The 21275-nt window shown below is 37.8% G+C and overlaps 1 protein-coding gene across 2 annotated transcripts in view; it reads left to right on the top strand.

The window, feature by feature from the left end:
* The window catches only part of NBAS (NBAS subunit of NRZ tethering complex), a 459930-nt gene that overhangs the window by 73361 nt on the left and 365294 nt on the right, over positions 1 to 21275 (top strand). For both annotated transcript variants that reach the window (XM_030921163.1, XM_010354668.2), the window contains exons 12-16: positions 3266 to 3394; positions 15845 to 15908; positions 18318 to 18511; positions 19861 to 20118; positions 20842 to 20967. In XM_030921163.1, coding sequence (XP_030777023.1) covers positions 3266 to 3394; positions 15845 to 15908; positions 18318 to 18511; positions 19861 to 20118; positions 20842 to 20967 — 771 coding nt within the window. The remainder of the gene's footprint in view (positions 1 to 3265; positions 3395 to 15844; positions 15909 to 18317; positions 18512 to 19860; positions 20119 to 20841; positions 20968 to 21275) is intronic.

Here is a 21275-nt window from a genome sequence, read left to right as displayed (position 1 = left end):
TATCATCTTACTATGCATACACATGAACGTTCAATAGATAACTTGGGACTTCAAAGAAATGTATACTTGATATGTATTTATAAGCAAAATAATGACGGAGATTTGCTTTAAAATCCTCTGGCATGGTGGTGATTGGGGAAAGATAAAGGAAACATGCCTGAAAAATGTCAATATTTGTTGAAGCAGGTTGGGTATGTGGATATTTATTATACTGTAATTTCTACTTTTGTGTGTAAGTGAAAATTTCTACAATAAGATAGTTCAAGAAAGAAATACTACATTTTCAGTGTGGATATCATGGCATCTAATGAAAATAAGGGGATCAAGTATCCACCATATGAAAGCAAATGGGAACATTCTAGTTAATACAATTTATTGTTTAAATTTGTGGAAAGAAAGAAGCGAGTGTAGAGGAGGAGCAGTAGCTTTTCTGTTTCCTTTCTTAGATTCATAGATGAAGCTCCTATCACAAAACACAGATTAGCAAGAGAAACATACTGATAGATGTAATGTGACATGGGAGCTTTCATAAGGAAATGAAGATTCAAAGAAATGGATAAACCTGTGTATTTTTCTTTTTCTTTTTTTGAGATGGAGTCTTGCTCTGTCGCCCAAGCTGGAGTGCAGTGGAGCGATCTCAGCTCACTGTAAGCTCCGCCTCCCAGGTTCATGCCATTCTCCTGCCTCAGCCTCCTGAGTTGGTGGGACAACAGGCGCCCGCCACCTCACCTGGCTAATTTTTTGTGTTTTAAGTAGAGATGGCGTTTCACCATGTTAGCCAGGATGGTCTCGATCTCCTGACCTTGTGATCCGCCCGCCTTGGCCTCCCAAAGTGCTGGGATTACAGGTGTGAGCCACGGTGCCTGGCCGACCTGTGCATTTTTTAATGCTAGCTTTGAAGAAGAAAAATGGATAGTTGTGGACGTATGGTTGGATAAGTATGATTTAATAGCAGTAAATTGGGAGGAACTTAGCAAGGCCTGTTTGTTCACATTCTCACTGTGACTCTCTTCAGAGAGAAGGATGTTCTTTTCTGCCAGGTTTGGGGAGGGCACCTCCGGAATGAGGATCATGACTTGCTTTTAGCAAAAGGTCAGAAAATTCTTCCTGGATTTTATGACCTGCTTCATGGAGGAAGGGTGGGAGGAAGGTGAGAATGACCTTCCTGCCCCTGATGTTTTCTCAGATGCCAACATGACATATTCTGTATTTTGGAGTAGCATATCCTGAACCCCATCAAGAGGGAAGAATTTTTTTAAAAATTAAAAAAACTACATATTTATTCAGTGCTTTCCTGGTCATATTGCTATTGTGAAGTTATTCAGTATAGTTTTGTTGTTGTTAAAGAGATTCATAAACTTTTTTCTTGCTTTCAGAGCACTTTCAGTGGAGTCGTATAATGGAACATTTATAATATCTGGGAATTACCATACAGATCACACATGACTGATTATTCAAGTGATCAAAACAACAAATTATACTTGACCATAATTTCTGCTGAGGGGCCTGCTTGTGACTACTAGAAACTAGGCCAGGGTCCAGGTGAGGACCACAGTCCTGGCTCATGGAAGTGCCCTGATTGGGATTGAAAACATCTGCATTCTAGTTTGGAGTTTGCCCTGCACCCTTGAGTGATCGTGGGCAAGTGTCTTTGCCTTCAGGACTTTAATCTCTTCCTTTGTGAAATCTGAAAAATGGGCAGAGTTCTTTTGGCTGGTAAAAATCTGTGCTTCTGAGGCCTCCTTATACAAAACCACGGAGCTTATTGACTTTAATTTGGAGGAGGGAGGACGTCAGGCCCTTTGTCTTGCACTTCTTTCCCTGATCCCAGAAGAAGGGATGTGGTAGATTTAAAATTTTGCTTTGAAGTAGTTTTGCTTTTATTACTTCTTCTTTTTCAAGCATTTGTATTTCAATCTTACATTTAATTGTGGGATTCTGGGATTAACCTATTATATCTAGTTAAAGTAATTTTAGTCTTTACTAAAGTGATTAGAGGATGCTGATCTTTTCATCTATGTACTCATTCAACAATGTTCCTGACCTCTTGAAATTGTTCTGTTTTTGATGTCTAAAGCACCTTAGTCATTTGAGACTTGAGGACTTAAATGTCTACAGAGGGCAGGCTGATAATATAATTTAGTGAATTGGATCAAGTGTAATAATTTTGATTTGCAGTATAATCATGTTTCATTTTCAGTTATATAGCTAGTATTTGACCCCAGTACTGGAGCAGTAATAGTGAACTGTGCAGGCATTGACTAACGGGAAAGTTTGTGACTCTTCTCAGGGGTCATCTGCTACCAAATTCTGTTGTCATCTGGGGATGTGGGCTGTGTGTTGCCAGATTTTCTAAATGTTCGGAAGAGATGTGGTTGTGGGTTGCTGTTTTCTGGTCTCTGTTTTATTCTTTGTGGGCAGGCTACCTTGGACCCTGTTCTTAATAAATGCCTGAACAGGAAATAGCTGTCCAATTAGTGTTTGTTCAGGTCTTCTGAGTATATTGTAGGTGGGTGGCAGGTGATGTCTCTGCTCATAAACTTCTGTTCATATGGTTCGTGGCATCTGAGAAAGGAAAAGACAGGTTATTTGGACAAGAAGGATTGGAAGGATAACTCTTTCTCTGTATACCTTTTGGTTGACTATGTGAAATCAGTTATTACAAATTTTTTCTGTCCTGTAGTAACAATTAGATTCCTTAAACTGGATAATTTGGCAGCAAATTTGGAAAATTGTAAACATTCATAGCATTTCTTAAGTGAAGGACCATTTTCTTCCTCTTTATCTTCTTCTGTTTCCGTCATTCTTGCACTCTTTCTCTAGCTCTCTTCTACTCCTTTCCTTCTTTTCCACAGCATGAATTTTTGGCCTATTTGTGATATATAGCATACTTCGGCACTGTGTAGATATAGAATCTTGTAAAGATCTGGGCCCAAAATTTAAGGAATTGACAGTCTAGTCAAGACCAACCTTAGAAGGTGTTGAGAACTCATGGTGATTGATGTGTGAAGAAATATATTTATAATGCTTACATATTTGCGTTTTGGGTTATGTATAAATTATAACTGAAGTAGATAACAAACTCCTTAAAGTCAGGAGTTCTTTTTCTCTATGCTGAAGTACATTTATAATGATACGAAGCTGGTGGAACTCTTAGTTACTAAAGATCGTTTATAACTTGGCACCTCTAAAGAGTGTCATTTAATTCTGAGTTATTTCTATTTGACCATAATTTATTTGCCCTGACCTTATGATTCTTGTTTAGGATGGAATTTTTAAGATGAGCCTTTCTCCAGATGGGATGCTCCTGGCAGCCATTCACTTCTCAGGGAAACTGAGCATCTGGGCGATTCCATCTCTGAAGCAACAGGGAGAGTGGAGTCAAAATGAGCAGGTATGTCTCTTGGTTATGATTATTATTAGAATGAGACTCTCTTAAGGGTGAGTGTTGACAATGCTAATTTTATTTTATTGATAGCACACAGCTATTTATTTTCATCATTCCAAGGCTATTCTATCCTTTAAATTATGATATCATTACAGTGTGATAAATTAAAAATAGATTAATACTGTGGACTGATTTTAAATTGTAGTGCAGCACACTGTGTATACAGAGTGTAATGTGTAAAAGAGTTTGTTAAACTCTTCATTTTTTCCCACTTTGTCATTCCAAAAGTACAGAATTGAGATGTTAACATTTCAGCAAAAGTTAATATCACGGATTTGGAGGGTCAAATCCTAAAAGGGTTACAGTTCTTTTCAAATCTTGCAACACTAATTATTTGGGGCCTGCTTGAAGGGAGTTACCTTCTCTTCACTGGGTAGCTAAGATATAGAGAAGGATGGAACTCTTTGTTAGTGTCATGGAATGATAGGTTTTAAGGATTAGATGATTTTGTTATATAGTGACAGGTAGAATGACACTAGTTAGTGGCATCTATTATAATTTAAATTCACAAGGGGAAAGAAAGGTCTGCTTATATAAAGCCATGTATTGTGATAGAGTAAAGGTTTAAAGAAATTCCTCAACTGGAAATAGCTTGTATTATAAATCTTTTACTCTCTGATTCATTTATATTTTACCATTTTAAGGATTAATTTTCCTTCTCTCACCCCCTCACTCTGTTTTCCTCTAGGCATATCCAGCTTTTGGTGGGTGGTTTTGAGATTTTCATGTTAGAGCCTATTTCCTGAATGACCTGAATGGATCAATGTCATAATTAAGAGGATTATTAATAAGGAATTTTTTTCAGAATGACAGAGGAAAAGAGAAAGTGGCTCTCTATTTTCTTACTCGATTCACAGATTTAAATTTGTTTTAGCTATTCTTATTTTTTTTGTCTTATACGCAGCTTTAGGAAGATATTTTCTCCCTAGTTTCCATTCAACTTCAAGTTCATATTGTCTCCACATGTTTACCATTCTTTCTCCCTTATTGGATCTAGATTTGTCCTCAGTGGCCGAAGTACTCCTCAGCTTGCAACCTTGGGGGCTAAATAAAAGGGACAGTCTTTCTCTCTGCTCTGAAATTATGCTAAATTGACTCATTTCTTCTTTCTAGAGGTGAAGTGATGAACTCTCAAAACTGTGGAACGTATTTAGCTGGGGATGTCAGGCAGCAGAACTTCCACTTGGCTGTTCAAGAACTGACTGAAGATGGGAGTGTAGGCTAATTTATAGGGCATATATTTCATATCACTTACACAGCTGATCCTATTGGCTGTTCAAGAACTGACTGAAGATGGGAGTGTAGGCTAATCTATAGGGCATATATTTCATATCACTTACACAGCTGATCCTAGAGCAACATGGATTTGAACTACGTGGGTCCACTTGTACATAGATTTTGTTCAACCAAACACTGATCAAAAATAGTCTTTGCAGAATGTCACATCTGTGGATAGGGTAGGTGACTTTATGTATCGGTGGGTCCAGCAGGGTCTTCTGGGGAGCTTGAGTGCGTGTAGATTTTGATATACCTGGAACCCTGCATATACTGAGGGATGACTGTACTTGATGCACAGTACACGAGTCCATGTTTCATATCTTTATTCAAAATAAAGCATTATTCATATCATTGATCCAAAAGATACTTCATATTTTTCATGGTTATCAATGCACGGTGATAAAGTATTCAGCTGTTTTCGTTTGAGAGGAGCCTGATGTTCTCACTGTATTTGGGAAATTTTAGATTTGGGCAACATTTTTCTAAATGGTGAAACTCTGAATAATAAAGGCATTTTTCCCCCCTGGCTTTCTGTTTTTGTTTACTGAATATCTAGAGACCTTTTTTTTTTTTGGTCCTGCAAAGATAAATTACATCTTTTTTTGTGGCCCTTATTGGAATATGCTCAACTTTTTGACTGGTTAGCATTTTTTTTGGTCATTAGTTGCCAGTCAATGCTATAATAATGCATTACTCTTTACTCATTAATATTATTCATTGATTAGATTTTTAGAGTGGTTCTATTAAAAAAAGTAAAAGTTGTTTGAAAACCTTAAAACCAGAGAATGAATAAGTGTAGATATTTCAGTAGTTTGAAATATGCAATCAGAAAAGTAATGGGACGGGAAAGGGAGGGACCTCAGAAATTGAAAAAATGTGTTCATAGTGGGAAGAGAGGCATTCAGGCTGGAAGTTGTCATGCCTTAGCGAAAGTGTTTTGAATAAATACCCTGAGTCTGGAAGAATAATTTGTGAGGAATTTTGTAGCTTGGTTGTTGAGCATCCATTTTGTGGATGTGACTTTGATTCCATGTTCCTGAAACAGTCCTCAGATAGAGCTTTTGACTTTTAAATTGATCTGTCAATCAGAGGAGCTATACAACTTGATTCTCAAGGTAGTTTTTTATCTTTTTATAAATGTACACATTTTTAGGATTATATGTCAGTTTCTTCTGATGTGGGTGGTATGAATTATTTCCCTTGAATGCCTGAGTAAACTGGAAAAAATAGATTTTGAGGCTCACAAAACTGAAAACTGTGAACATGATTGGCATTACCGAGGACATTGTACAGATCATGGTGTCCTTTGCTGAGGGAGCAGTGGCTTAGCTATAGTTACTGACCCTGATCCTACAGACTACCATTCCCATTGTGGCTCTGTCCCTTTCCTGGTTCAGAGTTCATCACAGCACAGGCCGGGGTCAGCCACCCCTCCCTTTCCTGCTGCTGTTCAGCATATGGGAGACTAGCTGGACAGGGCAAGCTCTGCCCTCTGAGACCCTAGCCAGTTTTAGCCTCAAGGGAAATTTTGGTCCAAAGTAGGGAACATGGAAGGCACTTAATTTTATTTCTTTTTTTTTCCTTTAAAATCCTGAGGCTGTGATGAGAATGAAAACTCCTCTGTGAACCTGTCGTCTTCTCCAGTCTGATCAGCATGCTGCTTTGCTCTGCTTCCTAGATCCTCCTGTCCCTGCTCTCTCCTTTCGTGTAACCATTTCTGCCGTACTTTGTAAAACTTCATTGCATTGTAAACACGCCGGTGAGGCTTCAGCCTCTTCACACAAGCTCTGGTTTTTTCTGTATGCTAATTGTAGACTTGTATAGCTTAACAGGAAGAAGGTACGGAAGTACGATCATCTTTCAGCTTTTACAAAATTTACTCTAACTACATTTATTATTTACTGAACACTTTGTCCTATGGTTGTGCAACAGGTAAACAGTAGAGCTGAGATTTGATTTTATACCTCTCTGACGCTGATGCATATGTTCTTTCCATGACCGTGTGGGAAAGAAATACATAAAAAAACCCAAAAAGATAAGTGGAAGAATACTTATTTATTACGCTAGTGAATGCCAGAGTGTACTACACACATTTTTCCCACAATATTTGCGTTATTAGTTATTTAGTAGCATCCTATTATTTGAGAGATCAGATTTGTATGTAAAAGGTTAGGAGGACTATAATCACTCTTTATAATTATTAATTTTTTACATTGATTCTTTTTATTTGATGATCTTTAAAAACACAGAGACAAATCCTTTTTCTCAGTGGATGTGATACAGATTCCTTCAGCTCTCTCAGATATGCTTAGCTCTTGAGCTAGTTAGTGTGTACCAGATACCAGAATAAATAATTGAGCAAGCTTCTCATTGGTAAACCCTTAGCTTTCTAATAGATATCTAGAGTATTCATGATGTAGTGAGGTCTGGGGTAAAGATGGTGGTAACTGTTTGTCAAGCAAGAAGAGTCTGAACAACCATAGTTTCTTTGAGTCTTTCTCCTGTATCCTGGGAATTAATCACTTAGATGTTTTAGATTTGAATTTTAGCATATGAATTACTAAAATCTAGTGTATTAGTATAATAAAACCTATGTGTAACAGGACTGTACAGTAGAGTAGGTTGTTCCTATTTACATAGTAACATAATGGTGAAATAATAAAGTTCAAGTATTTATTGATTCTACTGAGAATTAGAGTAGGGAATACAATGTCATAGTCCCTGCTCTTAAGATATTCACAGGCTTCCAAGGGAAATTATGAACAAATGATTAAAATGACATGTTAATATTTTGAGAAGATAAGCTCAGGAAAGGCATGTAGGTCAGCTGATAGTGCTGGAGAGAAGAATTATTGAAAATAAATAGTATTTGTGTAGGAAGGCTTGACTATTTACAGAGCATAGTTTTCATTTGTCTCACAACAACCCTATTAACCCATGTATGCTGGAGGTTGCAATTTTTTTGTGTGTGAAAAATCAGACCTTGGCCATGAACTTGAGCAGTAGGATATAAATAACTCCCACAAGTTTAGCATTCCAATAATGGAACACTAGGCATAAATGGGTTAAGTGAAATGTTTTTAATACCATTTTTTATAGATGGGAATGGTGCTAAAAGAGGTTAACTTGAGATCACTAAATGTTAGAGTCAAGATTCCGTTTTGATTCAAGTCTCCTGACTTCACAGGTTAAGCCTTTTTTTTCAGAGTATCTACTTACAGTGCTTACATTTAGAAGTATTGACTTTTATCTGGGTAAATAAGAGACTAGCATATGATATTAATGGTAAGCAAGGGAGATATATCAGCTTGAAGTTTATATGAATAACAGCCCCTGGAGTCATGCAGTAGATTATGTAGAGACCCTAGAATTTTGCAAGTAGTAATAACTGAGAGGTATAATATAGTTGTTTACCACATATGTAAGTGTCTGCATGTACTCATCACTGGAATCCTTTAAAGAGAAATATCAAGCTTTGAAAAATACTGAGACAGCTACTCTTTTTTTCATTTCTCTAGTAATGATCAAGTGAGGTTGGATCAGCCAGGTAGGGCAGAGTTTTGCCTCTCTTTATGGCTGCTCTAGTAAGTAAGTAGACAAATCAATTAGTTTCAAATAGATGATATGGTAATATGTAAAATAGTCAGCTTATAATTTTAGTTTAAATGTTGCCTGAGAAGGAACTAATGTTGCTGCTACCCTGCACAGCCTTAACCCTCTTTACCAAAGTTGTGAATTCAACTCATCTGGGGCTTTCTTCATGTAATTTGCTGCTTTATTAGTTTTTATAATATGCTTTGTGTGATTGAGTATTTTCTCTGTAAAACCTAATGATTAAAGATAGTTGTAGAAGTGCCTATTCTGATTTACTAATATCCAGTTTTGAGTTGATTAAATATTTTGGCTTTCATTGTCAATATGAAAATCCATCTGGCTAGAACTCTGTGAGTATTAAATTTTGTTCATGTCTGGAATATAGTAAAATTGCTTAAGTGATTTTCATTTCAAACGTTTCCCATATGTTATGTTTATATCTTTACATCTCATTTTCGGCCTTAATTTTTCTCTCAAGAGGTTTTATTATTTGCCTATTTGTACTTCTTCAGGCCTAGAAATGGAATACAAACTTACGTCTTCATTTTCATTTTCACACATAGTAGGTGTTGGACTAACCTTAAGTAGATCAATGAAGAGTAAGTGGGAAGATGGCAGTTGATGTGATGAATCTTGGTATAATCCACAGCTGTTTTCACAATTTTACCAGACTGTGAGTTCTTTCAGAACTTAGGCTTAACATAATAAATAATAATAAATATTTGTGGAATGAATAAGCCTTTGAAAGGTTGTTGTGGAAAGTCAGGGACCCTGAACGGAGGGACCGGCTGAAACCGCAGCAGATTTCATGGACATTTATTAGTTCCCCAAATTAATACTTTTATAATTTCTTACGCCTGTCTTTACTTCAGTCTCTGAATATACATTGTGAAGATTTCATGGACACTTATCACTTTCCCAATCAATACCCTTGTGATTTCCTATGCCTGTCTTTACTTTAATCTCTTAATCCCATCATCTTCATAAGCTGGGGAGGATGAATGTCACCTCAGGACGCTGTGACGATTGTGTTAACTGCACAAATTGTTTGTAGAGCATGTGTGCTTGAACAATATGAAATCTGGGCGCCTTGAAAAAAGGAACAGGATAACAGCAATGTTCAGGGAACAGGGGAGATGACCTTAGACTCTGACTGCTGGTGAGCCAGGCGGAACAGAGCCATATTTCTCTTCTTTCAAAAGCAAATAGGAGAAATATCGCTGAATTCTTTTTCTCAGCAAGGAACATCCCTGAGAAAATGCGCCCTGAGGATAGGTCGATAGATGGCCGCATTGAGGCGGCCACCTTTTACGGTCAAAGCTGAAGGGATGAAATAAGCCCTGGTCTCCTGTAACACTCCCAGGCTTATTAGGATGAGGAAATTCCCGCCTAATAAATTTTGGTCAGACAGGTTGGTCTCTGTGACCCACACCCTGTGCATGCACTCCCTCCCCTTTTGAAAATCGCTAATAGAAACTTGCTGGTTTTACGGCTCGGGGAGCATCACGGAACCTGCCGACGTGTGATGTCTTCCCCGGACACCCAGCTTTAAAATTTCTCTCTCGTACTTTTCCCCTTTATTTCTCAAACCAGCTGAGATGCTTAGGGAAATAGAAAAGAACCCATGATAAATATCGGGAGTGGGAGGCAGGGATTTCATTATATTTAGATTTTAGTGGTAACAAAATTAGCAAATAAAATTCTCAAGTCTAAAGAAAAGCATTACTTTAGCCATAATAGGTTTTCTGTACAAAACCTATAACTATTCTTAGAACATCTTCCTTTGGGTTATGGCTGTGGTATAAAATGATGGCATTTTAGGCTGTTTTCAGTGATGTGGTAGCATGAATATGTCAGGTGGGGAGGCATGATACCTTACTGAACTCATCATAAGGATCACAGCTGACACTCCTATAACGAAAGACAGGTTAACAAGAGAAAAGCATAACACATTTATTTAAAAACAAATGATTTTCCTTGCTAACTTGAAATTGGAATGGAAGATATAAAGAGAAATTTTTACCTTCTTTTCTTGACCAGGCACTATAGGTAGAGATCCAGGAAAGCTCACTTTGTTAAAAAAAAAAAAAAAAAAAAAAAAATCAAAAAATGTCTTACCTTTCTTTGCTCGCCTTTTGTCAGTTGTACCAGGATTTTGTCTGCAGGTTCCAGAGCAAGTCAGGTGTCTCAGCTGCCCCACGTTGGGTGCCAGAAACTGTTGGGGTGGAAAGGTGTGATACCTCTCCTAACCCATCATAAGACAACACAGCCATCACTCCTGTAACAAAAGACAGGTTAACGAGAAGCATGACAAATTTATTTAATCAACTTTTTACATGACACAGGCACCTTCAGAAATGAAGACTCTGGTTAAGTGTGGCTCATTCCAGTAATCCCAGCACTTTGGGAGACCTAGGTGGGTGGAATTGCTTGAGCCTAGGAGTTTGGGACCAGCCTGGGCAACATGGTGAGACTTCATCTCTACAAAAAATAAAAAGTGGCACGCACCTGTGTTCCCTGCTGCTCGGGAGGCTGAGTCAGGAAGATCACCTGAGCCCAGGAGGTCCAGGTTGTAGTGAGCCGTGACCACGCCACTGTACTCCAACCTGGGTGACAGAGAGAAACCTTGTCAAAATTAAATTAAAGAAATAAAGACCCAGGGAAAACTGTTTTTATGCTTAGTTTTGATGAAGAATGGACAACCTTGTAAAAATATGATGGGACAAAAGGGTGTGGCCTAATGGTGGTAGACTGAAGGGGAAACCCAGCAAGGCCTGTCTGTCCGATTCCTTTTGGCTTCTCTGTATAACGTTCCCCCCCTACTATGAGGCAGGAGCCCTCTGGAATAAGGGTCTTCAAGGGAGAAGGGAGAGAGCGACCTTTTTAGGTTTTAGAGCTTCCTTTGGGGGAGGAGTTCTAGTTTCTGTTCTAGTTTCTAGTTCTAGTTTCTTCCTCAGGGAAGAAGAATTCTGGTTTCCGTGACTTGCTTTGGTAGACAAAGAGCGTCTTGACATAGGAAGGCAAGAGAAGGTCAGAGAGATGGTGTTTCTGAGGCCCTTTCAGTTGCCTCAGTTGAAAGTACTCAACATGCCATGCTGTTATACTTTGGGGTATTGTGTTCTGAACCCTAGTAAATACAGAGAAGTGGCATTGAGGTTGCTTCTCGACATGTATTCACGTGGTGCCAGGAGCTTTCTTGTGGTTCATGGGGAGTTTGGTGATCCTGTCCACGGAGCACCAGTTTAGAATGTGTATCAGATGTGGTGACGCATGGCCTTATCCTGATTCTCCTCACACATAGACCCCTGGGGTGGAAGGATGGTAAGTTGATGCTAACTTCAGTGCACATACATGCTTACTATCAAATTTTCAATGGCTCACACTTCAGGTACTAAAATACAGGCACCTACATATTCATAGCAGCAGTGTTTACAACAGCTAAAAGGTGGAAGCAATGCAGATGTCCATTAGTGGATATAGGGAGAAACAAACTGTGGTACATCCATACAATAGAATATGACTCAGCCACAAAAAGGAACGAAGTGCTGATATGCGCTACAATGGTAGAAGGACCTTGAGAGTATCATACTAAGCGAAAGACGCTAGACACAAAAGGTCACATATTTTATGGTTGGATTTATATGAAATATCCAGAATAGGTAAATACATAGAGATAGAAAGCAGACTGATGGTTCCTGGGGTCCAGGGGAAGAGGTAAGGGGAGTAACTGCATAATGGGTTGGTGGTTTTGCTTTGGAGCGATAGAAATGTTTTGGAAGTGGATGGATGTGATGGTTTCACAACATGGTAAATGTACTAAGTGACCCTGAATTGTTCATTTAAAAATAGTTAATTTTACATTATGTGAAGATCACCTCAATAAAAAAGGATATCATTAACGTCCCCTCTAAAAACCCCAAAACAAACAAAAATCAAGATAATTAAAATCTGCTGTCTTGGACTTATTAAACTGTTCTACTTTTTTGCCCTGAATAAACTTTGTATTTTCCTAACTCAGTATTTTTGTTCACGTTATGCTTTCAGACTGGAATGTTTTCCTTTATTCATTTTCTGCATCCAAGTCTTATCCAGTCTTAAAAGTACACCACCATAAGACTTTCTTTGTACCTCTTGAATTCCCTTCATTTTTCTTAAACCCATGCCCCAAATTCTCTGTTCATCCTTTGAAGGCCCCTGGCATTTTTATCTATACGTCTCTTTGGGTAGTTAACAAATGTGATGATCTTGGATTATATTAATTTATATTCATTTATTAGCTCTCTGTGTGCTTGAGTTTTGGGCCTGCAATATCTTTTTTTTTTTTTCCTTTTGTCTCAGCGTCTATTTATTTTCATTTTTTTTTTTTTTTTTTTTTTAGAGATAGGGTGTTGCTTTGTTGCCCAGGCTGGAGTGCAGTGGTGTGATCATAGCTTACTGCAGCCTTGAACTCCTGAGCTCAGTTGATCCTCCTACCTCAGCGTAGCTGAGGCTACAGAAGTGTGCCACCATGCCTGGCTAATTATTTTTACTTTTTGGGGAGATAGGGTCTTGCTATGTCACCCAGCTAGTCTCAAACTGCTAGCCTCAAGCAGCTCTCCTGCCTTGGCCTTCCAAAGTGCTGGGATTACAGGCGTGAGCCGCCATGCCCGGCCCCGGTATGTTTTGACTAAACAGAACAAATCACACTTTTGGGAGGGTATAGGAAGCTTAGTACTATATCAGATAATTTTCTTGTAGCTTAGTCATTAGAATTGAATTCTAATTAGAATTCAGAGACTTAAAATTTGGTTGATTTGTTTACTCATTTGACATTTAGCTGTTATGACAGGTGGGCACTGTGATGGATCTGGGAATACAAGGATGAGTATGACAGAGTTCTGGATGCAGAAGAACACATCTTCACCTTGTGTTTAACATCGAATTGACAGGAGATGCCCATTATTTAAGCAATGTTCAGGGAAGAGTCTAGTCCCAAGGTGACTGCAGACTCCAGTTCTAGTGGACGAGTACTGCTTGTTCATGGTGCTCCTTCTTATCATTAGATTTGACGAAGACATGCACACTTTGAATTCTCAAGTGAGAGTTGTTTATTTTTAAAATTTCCTTAAGACTTCCTGTATTTTTTTTTTTTTAATTATTATACTTTAAGTTCTAGGGTACATGTGCATAACGTGCAGATTTGTTACATATGTATACTTGTGCTCTGTTGGTGTACTGCACCCATCAGCTCGTCCTTTACATAAGATATAACTCCCAATGCAATCCCTCTCCCCTCCCCCTCCCCATAATAGGCCCCGGTGTGTGATGTTCCCCTTCCTGAGTCCAAGTGATCTCATTGTTCAGTTCCCACCTGTGAGTGAGAACACGCGGTGTTTGGTTTTCTGTTCTTGTGATAGTTTGCTGAGAATGATGGTTTCCAGCTGCATCCATGTCCCTACAGAGGACACAAACTCATCCTTTTTTATGGCTGCATAGTATTCCATGGTGTATATGTGCCATATTTTCTTAATCCAGTCTGTCACCGATGGACGTTTGGGTTGATTCCAAGTCTTTGCTATTGTGAATAGTGCTGCAATGAACATACATGTGCATGTGTCTTTATAGCAGCATGATTTATAATCCTTTGGGTATATACCCAGTAATGGGATGGCTGGGTCATATGGTACATCTAGTTCTAGATCCTTGAGGAATCGTCATACTGTTTTCCATAATGGTTGAACTAGTTTACAATCCCACCAATAGTGTAAAAGTGTTCCTATTTCTCCACATCCTCTCCAACAGCTGTTGTTTCTTGACTTTTTAATGATTGCCATTCTAACTGGTGCGAGATGGTATCTCATTGTGGTTTTGATTTGCATTTCTCTGATGGCGAGTGATGATGAGCATTTTTTCATGTGTCTGTTGGCTGTATGCATGTCTTTTGAGAACTGTCTGTTTGTATCCCTTGCCCACTTTTTGATGGGGTTGTTTGTTTTTTTCTTGTAAATTTGTTTGAGTTCTTTGTAGGTTCTGGATATTAGTCCTCTGTCAGATGAGTAGTTTGCAAAAATTTTCTCCCATTCTGTAGGTTGCCTGTTCACTCTGGTGGTAGTTTCTTTTGCTGTGCAGAAGCTCTTTAGTTTAATTAGATCCCATTTGTCAATTTTGGCTTTTGTTGCCGTTGCTTTTGGTGTTTTAGACATGAAGTCCTTGCCCATGATTTCTTGTCAAATTTCATTTTGATCTGTATGTCCTTAAATGTGCCCAAGGCTGAATCATAATTGTTGTTCTTTGAGGGGCCTAAGGTTTTTTATTTTGTATTTCACTTGTGTACTCCAAAATGTAAGTAGGAAGGTACATGTGCCACGTAAATACGTGGTGGCATGCGTGTGATTGGAGTATATAGTACTGGTGATTTTGAGGCATTGAAAAATTATCAAGTGCCTTAAAATGACCAAATAAAGTTTCAGTTTAGTTGACTGTTTTCAATAATATGTACCTTATTTTTTTTAAATGATTCTTTGAAACTTAGTCATCTTTTCCTATGATTAAGTAAGCCAGGACACTCCATTTCTTCCCTCAGTATATAAATAGCCTTTTATGGTAATGTTTTTTTCTGATTAAGTTTAAAGACTGTGTCTTCTGTTCTCAAAGTCTGCTCTGAGTGATTTACCATAGTAGTGGAGAACAGGAAGTTCTTCCAGGCTGTGGAAAGAAATAGCTCTGAGGTGTGAGCCATTGAAACATTGATAGTAAACATGTATGTGTATTTTGTTGTATTAGATGAAAAAGCACAGTTTTTTGACTTACGTATAACAACACTTTTTTTAGATTTCAGATTTCAAATAAGTACCCCAACTATTTTTTTTGCTTTTGCCCATACTGTTATAATTCCGGAGACTAAGAAGGGAACACTAAGCCAAGAGGGTGTCAGGTAATGGCTTATTCTCAAATTGATATTTGAGAGATATTGATGTGCTGTTATATTCTCAAAGATGAGCATGTCATCATATTGCCCTAAGATTACAGTATGAATGCATTCATTTTTAGGACTGCATGGTTATATTTTTTTTAACCTGGTAAATTCTTAGTCATAAAAAGGACTAGGAGATAACATGAAGGTTGCCTAGTCAAGTCTCAAAGCTTTGAAAATCAAAGCCTGGAGAGGTTGCTCAGTTTATAAGTAGCTGGGATAAGACCTGTATCCAGGCCAGTGTTTATTCATCACATGTGTGCATGTGTATAGAATGAATTCTTAGTGTATTTTGCTTTCATATGTATTGGTGGTATACTTGGTATCCTATTGTTCATATGCATATGCTGTATTCTTCATAAATTGAGTCATAATATGTACATGTGCACATTTTAAGTGTAAGAACAATTGCTTTTCCAGACTATCATGGCAAGAAATAGATTTCAGTTAGTTGTAATTGAGAGATGAAGGGAAAGCATCATCTCTTTATTTGAAAAAGTCCACAGTTCTTGATGATTTTCATATAATTTTCTTACATAGTTGACTCAGGAAGTCATTATTTTCATATTTAGCCAGGCTATGATGACCTTAATCCTGATTGGAGGCTCTCTACTGAGAAGAGAAAAAAAGTCAAAGGTGAGTTGTATGAAATATGATAATTGAAACCTTAAGATACTCCTGTTATTATACAAGATGCTCTTTGGATGATATAAAAAATCTCTAGATACTTTTGCTACACTTTGGAAGAAACATCAAGATTTCGTAGAGTTGGGTCAAGGCAACAGATCCAGTTTTCTGATGGTCAGGCTTTCCTAAAAGGTAGGTCAGGGCCTAGGTTATGCAGCATGGCTCTCCTGCGAGGAGCCAGCATTGAGATGGTACACTGAGCTCAACGCTTAGAAGCCTGCTCCTTTTCAGATGCTCTTGGGTAAGATCACAGAGAAAGATTCATCAAAGAAGAAACACTGAGTAAACTTATCTCTGCCAGTTGGGGGTAATTAGGGTTAGGTTGGTGAGGCTTTCTTTGTTTTTGCATACATTTCCATGTTTTAAAGAAAAAATTTCATTTTTACAGTGAGCGTATATTGCTTTTATAAATAAAAATCAAGATTTACATTTAAATAATAGTAATAATTGTCATTTAATTGCTAGATTAAAGCAGAGATATTTTAAAATCCTGTAGGGGTTACTTTTGAGGGTTTTTTTTACTTTTAGTTCTTGACTATGTGTTATTTTTCTTTAGGTGAAACTTTCTAAGTTAAATCTGTGATGAATTTTTAAGTATCTTCTGTAAAATCAGTGATAGTTACAAGGTTCAGGGTCTGTATTACGATATATTTTTAGGCCGGCATGGTGGCTCATGCCTGCATTTTGGGAGGCCAAGGCAGGTGGATCACCCACGGTCAAGAGTTCAAGACCAGTCGGGCCAACATGGTGAAACCCTGTCTCTACTGGAAATACAAAAATTAGCCAGGCATGGTGGTGCACACCTGTAATCCCAGATACTCGGGAGGCTGAGGCAGGATAATCGCTTTAACCTGGGAAGCGGAGGTTGCAGTGAGCTGAGATCACTCCACTGCACTCCAGCCTGGGCGACAGAGCAAAAGTTCATCTCAAAAAAAAAAAAAAAAAAAATGCTTTTAGTTCACATTTAAAGAAGATTAAAAATATTGATTAATATTATGCATCAGGTTCCATGCTTTGAATTATCTGCTTTAGTTAAATAATCATCCAAAATATTCATCCAGACATATTTTTGAGGAAAAGTAATCAAGTCAAAGCAGAAATTAGAATTTTATTTTAGTGATTTGCTCCTCTTTCTTTCTACTTCACACTTAGTGATAAGCCCCAGGAACTCTGCCTTTCACATTTTCTTGAAATTCCTTATGTACATGGATTGTCTTAGGCTTACTTGGGAAAAAAGTGTTGTTAGAGCTCTTTATTTTCCTTAAAATAATGAGTCTCATGGTTCTGAATTCCATATTTAAAATCTCTTCTAGTGTAATGTTTAAATATGTTGTTAAATTTATGGTTTATTTTTACCTTTAAACCATATCATATGTTTTGTATAACCGATGATGTTCAAAAATGTACAGTAAAATTATAATAAATATGGCATTGCCTTTTGAATACCTTAGTTTGGTGAACCATAATTCCTTTTCTTTTCTTTTTCTTTCTTTTTTTTTTTTTTTTTTTGGCAGAGTCTCGCTCTGTCACCCAGGCTGGAGTGCAGTGGCACCATCTCGGCTCACTGCAACCTCCACTTCCCGGGTTCAAGTGATTCTCCTGCCTCAGCCTCCCCAGTAGTTGGAACTACAGGCATGCGCCACCATGCCTGGGTAATTTTTGTATTTTTAATACAGATGGGGTTTCACCATATTGGCCAGGCTTGTCTCAAACTCCTGACCTTGTAATCTGCCCACCTCAGCCTCCCAAAGTGCTGGGATTACAGGCATGAACCACTGCGTCTGGCCCATAATTCATTTTCATTTCTAAAGATTCTTTGCTAGCCATACATTTTTTTTTTCCCTCTCTGATTAGTTATAAGTTTCAGAGGAAATCAGCACTGGAAACTATTACATATCTGTCTTATATTTTTCTAAAGGGTATATTTCTCTCAGTGTTTGTCTGAAAGTGGTATATGTACATTTTTCAAAACATTATATTACTTTCATGTGTGCACACCTGGTACACACCTGCCTTTCAACTTAGGTTGAAAGTGGTGACACATCTCTCTCCTGAGTATATTCTTGAGATGAAAGACCCTAGTTTATTTGCCTTTGTATCCTTAGAGCTTTAGACCTAGACTGACAAATCGTTGGCACCCAATTTGTCAAGTGAATTACCATTTTATACCTCATAGAGTAAAATTTTGAGGATGACTTACATTTTAATTTTCTTATTTTTTTCTTATTATTTACCATACCATTAAGGGCCCAAATAACATAGGTAAATTTGGTTTTCAAATTGATTCTTATACTAAATATTTTGAATTTAAACCACATTAGCAGATGCATTTGTATTGATTTGTTTTTCCCTTGTTAGATAAAGAGTCCTTTTACCCACTGATAGATGTCAATTGGTGGGCAGACAGTGCAGTGACTTTAGCTCGATGCTCTGGTGCTTTAAGTGTTTCGTCAGTGAAAACTTTGAAGAATTTACTGGGAAAATCCTGTGAGTGGTTTGAACCATCACCTCAAGTCACTGCTGCCCATGATGGGGGATTTTTAAGTTTGGAGGTAAGGCTTTTTCCCCTTTATTTGAGAATAGTTATATATTTACCCAAAAATTTAAATATCTGGTTTTTATTTGAGTTGTCTTATTATCTTGTCTTTAAAAACAAAAATCTGTGATTGGAATCAGGTAATGGTTGCAGTATAAAAAATTCGTTTTTTAGTGAATAAAAAATCGTAATTTAAGATAATGAAGAAAATTTGTTGTCATTTTGCTTTGTATAAAGTATTTCTTTTTCACTGAAATGATAGATTTTTTCTCCCCTGGATTAGTCATTTTAAAATGTAGAATGGTATCACTACCGAAGAAAAATACTCTAACCTATTTCTAAAAAGCATGGCAACTTAAAGTTTTTGATTCTTTTAGTAAGGAAACTTGTTTATCATGACAAAAGACTTGAAAATAGAGGCTAGTTCTTTAAAGTTATCTTTTGGTCATTTCAAAATTGTATTTTAAGTCTTTCAAGGGTAACAACCTTTAATAGCTTTCACTTTAGCAATGCAGATTGACATATTTTTTGCTCTGAAGTTTGTTTTGGAGTCTAAAGATGTTCCTTAAAGAAAACTATGACTTAAAATCTAAGCCAGCTCTGTTAAGTCTGAATGAAAGTTACCTTGAACAGCCAGGCTTTCAGACTCAGAACTTAGAGGAGCTGTTAGACATTTTTATAAAGGGGTGAGGGAGAGCTATTCTTGGTAAAGCAAATGTAAGTACCTTTATGTTCATTCTCCGAGGAGATGAAAACAGATCATCAAATTATCAGGTACAAGACCTGATAATTATAAGTACAAGAGCATATTAATGACCTGTTATTAAAACAGGCTTTAGACTGGGCACAGTGGCTCACACCTCTAGTCCCAGCACTTTGGGAGGCCAAGGCGGGTGGATCACTTAAGGTCAGGAATTCGTGACCAGCCTGGCCAACATGGTGAAACCCTATCTCTAGTACAAATACAAAAATTGGCTGGGTGTGGTGGTGGGTGTCTGTAATCCCAGCTACTCGGGAGGCTGAGGCAGGAGAATCATTTGAACCTGGGAGGCGGAGGTTGCAGTTGGCTGAGATCGCGCCACTGCATTCCAGCCTGGGTGACAAAGCAAGACTCCATCTCAAAGAAAAAAAAAAAAAAACAGGCTTTAGTTTAGAAGATTTGGAGCTGATAATGTATGTGCATATTTCTGGAGCTGATGTATATAATGCTTGCTGTAAGGTTCCTTTGAGTTCCATTGTTAATCTTGATCACATAACTGATTTAATGAATCAAACCAGCTTAGATTTAGAAATTTTTTTTCATTAATTCTAAAAAGTTATTCTTCATTCCTTACCATTAATTTCAAATCTCCTTTTTCTATTTAGTGTGAGATTAAACTTGCCCCCAAACGATCTCGTTTGGAGACTAGGGCTGGAGAAGAAGATGAAGGAGAAGAAGATTCTGATTCTGATCATGAAATATCTGCCAAGGCTCGCTACTTTGGTTATATAAAACAGGGCCTTTACTTGGTGACTGAAATGGAGCGATTTGCACCAGCACGGAAACGCCCACGAACCATTACTAAAAACTACCGCCTTGTGAGTTTGCGCTCCACGACACCGGAGGAACTTTATCAGAGGAAGGTGAGACAGTAGCATACTACTACCCAAGTTTGAAGTCGTCATCAAGCTTTTCTTTTATTGGGAAAAAGTTAATTTTTTTAATAAAAGAGAAAATTTCAAGAGGGATGTTGGATCATTGACATGTTAAAAATAGCAGTTCTATAAAGCTTTTTAAAATAATGCTAATCTTTGTACCTAAGTAATCAAAATCAAAACCATGGATAAAAGTTGAATTCACTTAGACTGATTATCCACTTGGTGGCTTAACTCATTTCTTTGCTGCCCTTCATGTGGCCTTCAGCTCTCCCTTTATCTGTGTTTAAATCAGCTATCTACAGAGGGTGAAGGAAGAAATGCAGACTTGCTTTCTAGTCCAGGACTTGCTTGGGAAGCCGAGGTGACCAGCACTGTGTGTTTACATGATTTGTGCTGTTCTTGCAATGTCATGGTAGGAGCTCTGGACTAGAAGTCGGGTTGTTCCATGGTTGTCTTGGTTTTGCCATTGTTTTACTCTAAAATGAGAGCTTTGCACCTTTTATCTTTCATCTTTCTGTTAAAGTCCTGAAAGAAACACGAGATCCTTCTGCTCCTCAATATGTCTGTGAGCTTCTCGTGCCACAGTGCACAGGAATTAATGACATGCTGGATAGGTCCAAGGGATTATCATCATTCATTGTATCATCATCGGGACCCTGTGGATAATTCAGTCATGTAACATTCCTGTCTTCGTGTTTTTATCTGAAGATTGAAAGTGAAGAGTATGAGGAAGCCTTGTCCTTGGCTCATACCTATGGCCTGGATACTGACCTCGTATATCAGAGGCAGTGGAGGAAGTCAGTGGTCAACGTTGCTTCAATTCAGAATTATTTGGTATGTGTAAATATTTTGGAATGTGGTAAAATGTATATTCATATAGTGTCTTTTGTTTATAGGGCTTCATTTTAGAGAACTTTACATTGCTGACTTTTCTGTAATACAGTCAATGAAGTACAATTTTCTCATCTGGAAAAATGGTTTTTTTGTTAGATTTTATTGCCCCTGCAACTGGACTTTGATGCTGAATACATGTGAACAAATATTCACCGATAAACCAGCTGACTACGTGGTTTTGGCCTAACGTTTTCTTTCCTGTACCACAATCACTTCTCTTTACCTGCATTAGTCAAGAGCTAGTCAGG

Source organism: Rhinopithecus roxellana, chromosome 17 (assembly GCF_007565055.1).
Source record: "Rhinopithecus roxellana isolate Shanxi Qingling chromosome 17, ASM756505v1, whole genome shotgun sequence".
NCBI lineage: Eukaryota > Metazoa > Chordata > Mammalia > Primates > Cercopithecidae > Rhinopithecus > Rhinopithecus roxellana.
This window is presented reverse-complemented; position numbering and strand designations above follow the sequence as displayed.